Source organism: Oryza sativa, chromosome 10 (assembly GCF_034140825.1).
Source record: "Oryza sativa Japonica Group chromosome 10, ASM3414082v1".
Taxonomy (NCBI): Eukaryota; Viridiplantae; Streptophyta; class Magnoliopsida; order Poales; family Poaceae; genus Oryza; species Oryza sativa.
The window spans coordinates 12,062,877-12,069,097 of NC_089044.1; the positions used below are offsets into that span (position 1 = coordinate 12,062,877).

General features: G+C 38.9%; 2 protein-coding genes across 2 annotated transcripts; one reads left to right on the forward strand and one right to left on the reverse strand.

Annotated features, from left to right (window-relative positions):
- Positions 1-255: 255 nt before the first annotated feature.
- Positions 256-4,111, forward strand: LOC4348460 (uncharacterized). The gene is made up of 8 exons (XM_015757451.3): positions 256-366; positions 489-775; positions 1,292-1,515; positions 1,603-1,999; positions 2,078-2,167; positions 2,392-2,510; positions 3,149-3,220; positions 3,825-4,111. Exons 2-8 carry the CDS (start codon positions 505-507, stop codon positions 3,837-3,839), a joined length of 1,188 nt encoding a protein of 395 aa, XP_015612937.1. The 5' UTR covers positions 256-366; positions 489-504; the 3' UTR covers positions 3,840-4,111.
- LOC107278983 (uncharacterized) lies at positions 3,842-5,695 on the reverse strand. Its single transcript, XM_015757454.3, has 6 exons — positions 5,591-5,695; positions 5,457-5,504; positions 5,290-5,367; positions 5,046-5,108; positions 4,624-4,695; positions 3,842-4,521 (listed from the first exon to the last, which is right to left on the reverse strand). The coding sequence occupies exons 1-6, from the start codon at positions 5,601-5,603 to the stop codon at positions 4,439-4,441; spliced, it is 357 nt and encodes a 118-aa protein (XP_015612940.1). The 5' UTR covers positions 5,604-5,695; the 3' UTR covers positions 3,842-4,438.
- Positions 5,696-6,221: the final 526 nt, after the last annotated feature.

Below are 6,221 nucleotides of genomic sequence, written 5' to 3' on the forward strand. Positions count from 1 at the left end.
GCCCGAGAGCGAACGGCCGTCTGCCACGTCCTATTCGCCGCCCTTTGGGAGGGCGATTTTTAATAATCGCCCTCCCAGAGGGCGGTAGGCGACTATTTCCGTCAATTTTCAAAATGGAAAATTATTTTTGTAAAACTTTTAATAAAAAAAATTATAAATAAAAAAAATTCAATGAACTTATTCCTAAAAAGAATTCCACGGCACGGCCCGGTACAGAGCCGTGTCTAACGGCCCTCTTCGTTGGTGGGCCGAGCCGCCCGTTTCGTTCTATCAGACTCTTCTTTATCCAGTACCTTTTAGGGTTTGTCCCGCCGACGCCAATCGCCGCCGCCTGTCGCCGCCGCCGCCGCCGCCTCCATATTCTAGGTATACTCCTCCGTTTCCCCGTTCTATCCCTCCCGGCCTCAGTTTTTCTTTGCTTGCTACGAGGTTTTACATTTGTCCTTTTCACCTTTATTTTTCCGGTTCTTTTGGTCTCGTGGTTACAGCTCTCGGTGATCTCTGATGGAGCCCGAAGGCGGCGTCAGGCTGCCAACCCTAGATCGCGTCAGGCGCGGCGTCAGAAGTAGCTGTGATACCGAGAGCTGGGAATGCTTTCAATGCGGTTCGATAAACCTCCCTGTTGAGAAACTACTGTTTGATCTACCAGCATTCCATTGTCGTGGATGCGAAGCTCCGTTTCTTGGTGAAATGAACTTCTGCTATGACCTCGTCAAGGCAAACAAGCGTTCTCTGATTGGTGGGCTCGACAATATCAAGAATCAATACGATAATCGTGAGTGTCCTCCTCGTATCTTTGATTTTGGCCTGCATAGTTCGTCTTGCTTGGTTTAGGATAAATGGAACACTTCTTTTTTACTGCAATTTTCATTACCGATTTGTTGACTATGTGGCTTGTACTGGCTTCGTGCTTGGTGTAGTTATTGTTGGATTTATGATGTCATAACTAAGGTAGCAACGTGGATGCTATATTGGTTTTTCTTTTCAATTAGTACAAATAACACTATTTTACTATGCTGGGATATTCTGGTTTGATTTCATAGGGAACATCAAATCCTTTACGCTTTCAATAAGTTGAAAACAGTTTTCACAGCCAATCCAATTCATGGTCATGCCTAATTTGTTTGACAGCAAAATGGTTGATTGTCTGCCAACATGATCTAGCACGCTATTGAGCCTCTTCTTTCAAGATAGGCTGCTAAGCTGTGCACCAAATTATTTCGCTTCATAAATTTGATTTGTTTGATAATTGTTAGCATCTGCTGAAACCCATTGCTCTTGCCTTTTGTAGCTGAATGTATCGCCTATTCTATAGCCTCTTGCCTTGAGATAGCAGACAGGATTAAGACGGTTCTTCAGGGAAAAAATCCCGACTCCGTAAAAGAGATAGACCCAACTGCCATTGTTGACATGTTTGATGGTAAGTGCTTGGCCAACTGTTCTGATGGCACATCGGGAATCGGAAAACTTGTTACAATGGCGCTTGCTGTCCAAACTGATGGCATACAATCTGCCGTGAGTTAATTCTGCTGGTTATTTTTCTAGTCCATGTGTTTTGTCTAGTACATTTCCAAGATATTAAATGTTTGTCTATAACTGTAGGATCATTCAAGGCTTTACACTGCTGTAGCAGTGGAAACAATTGATAAGTATGACTTTGAAGGGATATGTGCCACACTTGCTGATGGCATTCCGCTTGTTGGTGCGTTTTACTGCGGCAGCAGATTGGAAAAGCTTGAGTATTGCCAAATTTACAGAGTGCCCAAACTATCCAAATTCCTGGATAGAAATCTGATTCCTACTGGCCATGCTGCTGTTATCATTGGGGCTGGAATGCGCTGCGGGATACAATATTTGTATTTTCTAAATTCGTGGGGTAACTTCTTTTGCCCACGCTATGACAAAGATGGTAATCTTGTGAAAGCTGGAGTTGGAAAGTTGAGGTTTTATGATTTGCTCTGCAATCCGATTATGTTCATAACAGATTCTGCCAAGCGTGGTATGAAAGCTACAACTTTTTTTTACGCTTGTAAATTATTTATATGCACTCTTTTGAACTTCCTGTTAATTTTTGCAGTTGGGTTGAATAGGCAGCTACTGCCTATGGGCACTGGGAAGCTGTCAGATCACAACAAGAGCATGCTGATGGGCCGAAAACAAACTGATGGTAATTAAGCACATTTTTCACCCAAACTACACATGCTCACAAAAATAGGTGGTGTCTAAGATGGGGGGATCAGAACCTGGGTGTGCTGATATACAATTAACCCACAAGATAATTCATGTGCTTCTTTTACCTACTAACCATTCAATCTTTAATAGGCATATGTTCTTATATTTCAACTGAGGTCCTGTTTTTTAACTGCACTATCATATGTTTCCACTTTCCAGTTATACCTGAAGACCTATCTATTGGCGTAACCTCCGAGTTTGTTGGGAATCAACCACAAATTTCTTCAAAAAGAAAAATGGCTAATGCCACTTTGGATGGTGATGGTCAAACTCAAAAGGTTGTAAGCCTGCCTTCCCTTTATGTTAGTAACTCTACTTTGGATATTTAGTGTGCCATTTTATTTTTTATGACTACCAGTTTGGTGTTCATGTGGATGATTGTGTGACTTTCTTTTTTAACTTTTACCATTTGTTTGTTTGGCGTTATTTAGATCATAGACAGTTGTCCAATTGACATTATTATAAAGTGAGTGTGCAGCCAACTTATTTGGATTGCAGTGAACATATTATTTTATTGTCTTGCATATAGTTTTTTTTTCTCTTTTGAGGTTTGATCTATGTGTTTTTACTTCATTTGTATTGTATTCACACTCCCTTGTATAACGGTTATATTTGATGTGCTCCTATTTGAGGTATTGCCAGTGTTTAAAATGTCAAAATTGTTGTGATATGTGAGGATGATACTTTGTTCCTTGCATTTTTTTTGGTACGCTATAAAACTCAAGTTCTACTCTTAAGTACTCCCTCCATGGCTCCATCCCAGTATAGCTATGGAAATAACTGGGATTGAGGTAGATACAGTACTGAACTAATAAATCATATTCAATACTCTAATCACAAAAGGAACTATTTTTTGTGCTCCTTATTTATCCCTATTTACTGTTCTAATTCTGCTCTTCATTATTTTTCACTGTAGAGAAACAAGTGTAGAACTTTCGGCCGAAGTTCTGTCGATCTCAATGAAGCCAACAACAAACGGAATGCAAAGGTTGCATTCTTTATCTTTATTTTGTTCTAGCTATATTCTAGTTCTGTAGCTAAATGTGATTTTCAGTAGCTATGCCATTTTATCAAACTCTACTAATAAATTTCAGAACTTTTATCTACATGGGTTAGGTTAAATATGCATGCATATTATTTTACAACGACGCACTATTGGAAACCCGAAATATTGCTAAACTAAGATGAACCCATGCTTGCTGCAAAAGCTCTAGGATGTGAAGAACAAAATATACGATGATAAAGAATATATTAGAAGTGAATGCTATATGCATTTAGTTGACAAAAGAAATCCACATTGTTAAGTGTAATAGCTTTTGAATTCTCAAATTTTCTGATATATATTATTCTCCTAGAATATATTTTTTTTCTATTTTGTATTACAGTGCAAACCTGAAGCTGCCTTTTTGAGCTATCATTTATAACATGATAGAAGATTCTGTTTAATATAGTAAATTTTCGGATTTGAAATACTGATTGCACAGTCCACATGACAGATAAGTTGATTGAGAAGAAATTAGAATCTCCTCTTTCTTCTTGAAGCAATATAACGGAATGTTTGTAGAATACTTCTGACCTATTGCTTCTTGTAGGAAGATGAGATGTGAGGTCATGGGGATGAAGAACCCTGCAGACATACTTTTGCTTTGTGAAAAAGGGCCTGATGTTTTTTGCTCTGAGAGTTGGTAGGGTTTGTGAGCCACCTCACCAAGCATCAATGATGCATATTTTTCATTATGCTACACTTGGATGTCTCAATTTAATCTACTGAGACTCTTTTTCGTTGATGATCACTGGCTCACTGCTCATGTAAATCCTGGAGAGTATTTATTGTTGAAACGAAGACATGATCTTCTGTGTGTTTGAGCAGAGGAACGAATTGGATCCTCTCTGTGTTTGAGCAGATGAACGAATTGGATCCCATTCGTTTACCAGATAATGAGCTCTAGGTACAACAAGATATTTGGAATATATAGGAGGAATATCATCCCATTCGTTTGCCAGACAAATCTTGAAATATTAGTGACTAGATGGCTATGCAGAAATACGAACTTAGGGTACAACAAGATTGCCAGATAATAAAAGCTACAAGGAAATAACAATAAACTTAATTAGTTGGCTACTCGGCAATTAATCTGGCTGGCAAGTAGGCATTAGCGGCTACCAAACTTCGGGTAATGTTCTTCTGGCCTCTAGTCCTGAATACTTACGGGGAATCAGTATCAGGAGAGCTTGGGCATACTGTCAGAACCTCCGGTCTCCAGTCTTCTATGTCAAGTGTGATTCTTCCTACACATTTTGCAGTAGGAAGATGAACATCCTTGGCCACTACAATAGTTAGAAGTAGAAAAAAAGGCCATATCAGAGTTGAGAGATCACTACTTTCACTACCTTCAGTATCGTCCACCATCATATTCCTATTTGGTTGGTTGTCCTCCCTTGTGGGAGTTGGTGCCCAGTCTTCTGCAGCAAGCAGTGTTGTATTTAGTCGATAGATAATATATGTACATATATGCAACAGCTGGAGAAGTGTACTTCTATTAATGTGAATTCTTAACTTAATATAGTAGCAGCAGACGGTCGTTTTCTCAGAATAACACATGATTTAGCCTAACTATATTATATATGATGTCTCGAAATATATATTTTTTCTTTCAAAAAGGGCAAGCTATTATATAAGAAACGGTCTGTCCTAAATCTGCCATGGAGAAAGTACATATAACATGACAAAAGAAAACAAGAGGGATGTCTGGCTAGGAGTTAGTAATTAACAGGGGGGAGGGGATGGGGGAGGGTAAGATAGCTGATAGTACCTTCATCAGATTCAGATGAAGGAATATCAACACAACATCCCCTTTTCTTCTTCTTTGATGTGCCTGCGGGACCTTTCCTGTTAGATTCCACATTGCTACAACAAACAAGCTACATACTCAACGTGTAAAAAGATGGAAAAAGAGGTTTATCATGGGATAGGGAGCTTGTGACATGCATCCAAGTATACGACGGATCAAATCGAAATTAAGGGTAAAACCAACCATAATAATCAGAAAATAGTACCCGTGCTCGATGCTGAACCACCAATATCTACCTCCTCCTCATCGTTTTTGCGCTTGAGTTTTTCTTGATCTGAACATCCTTTTTTTTAATGCATTAATTAATCACTAGTAAGCTTAATTTTGCCAATATTTAGAAGATGTGCGTGAGAGTGAACGAAATGCTTTCACCTTGGTCTTTTGCTGGAGACACTTGGATCTCCTCCTTGGAAGGATCGTCTTATTGATAGAGCATAAAAAATCATCGCTTGGTAGTCGAATAATGAATATTTAGAAAGGGCAAAATAAGAGCTAGAAATGCCAACCTCCATCGTCCATCGATCGAAGGAAAACGAGCAGGATATCCAAGCTGCGGAACACTCGCCGTGAGGGTAGAACGTGCACATAATCTGTTGGGGGTAGTGAGCTCTTTATACAGAGACCATGCTGCACTTCGGCCCGTACTAGAAGTTGAATTATTGCTGCTCGCTTGTTTGTTGACCTGTTTTTATTCTTTGAATTCAGTTTCTGCTTTATACTATATAACACCCAACAAAAAAATCCAATTGCACACTTATGAAACAGGGACCCATGGTTAGGGAAATCCACATACCTCGATTATTAATTAGAATCATTTTCATAACATTATTATATAATAAAGATGTGTGCTTCCTAAATGGACCTTACTTTCACTAATGAAGAGTTTCTACAGGAGAAATGGTCAGGGAGGTACATAATGCATATGTGTAGCTCTGACATGGGACATATACTTCCTCTGAAGAGAGAGAGAGCAGTTGAGAGGAAGTTGACCACACATCATGTAGTATTTACTCATCTATTTAAATATTGTTTCTTTTCTGTTGTTATCCATGGAATTTTAGTATACATGACCATTTTGGAAATAACACACATGTGATTTTTTTTTAAAATTTCGATACATACCAAGTTATATGATAT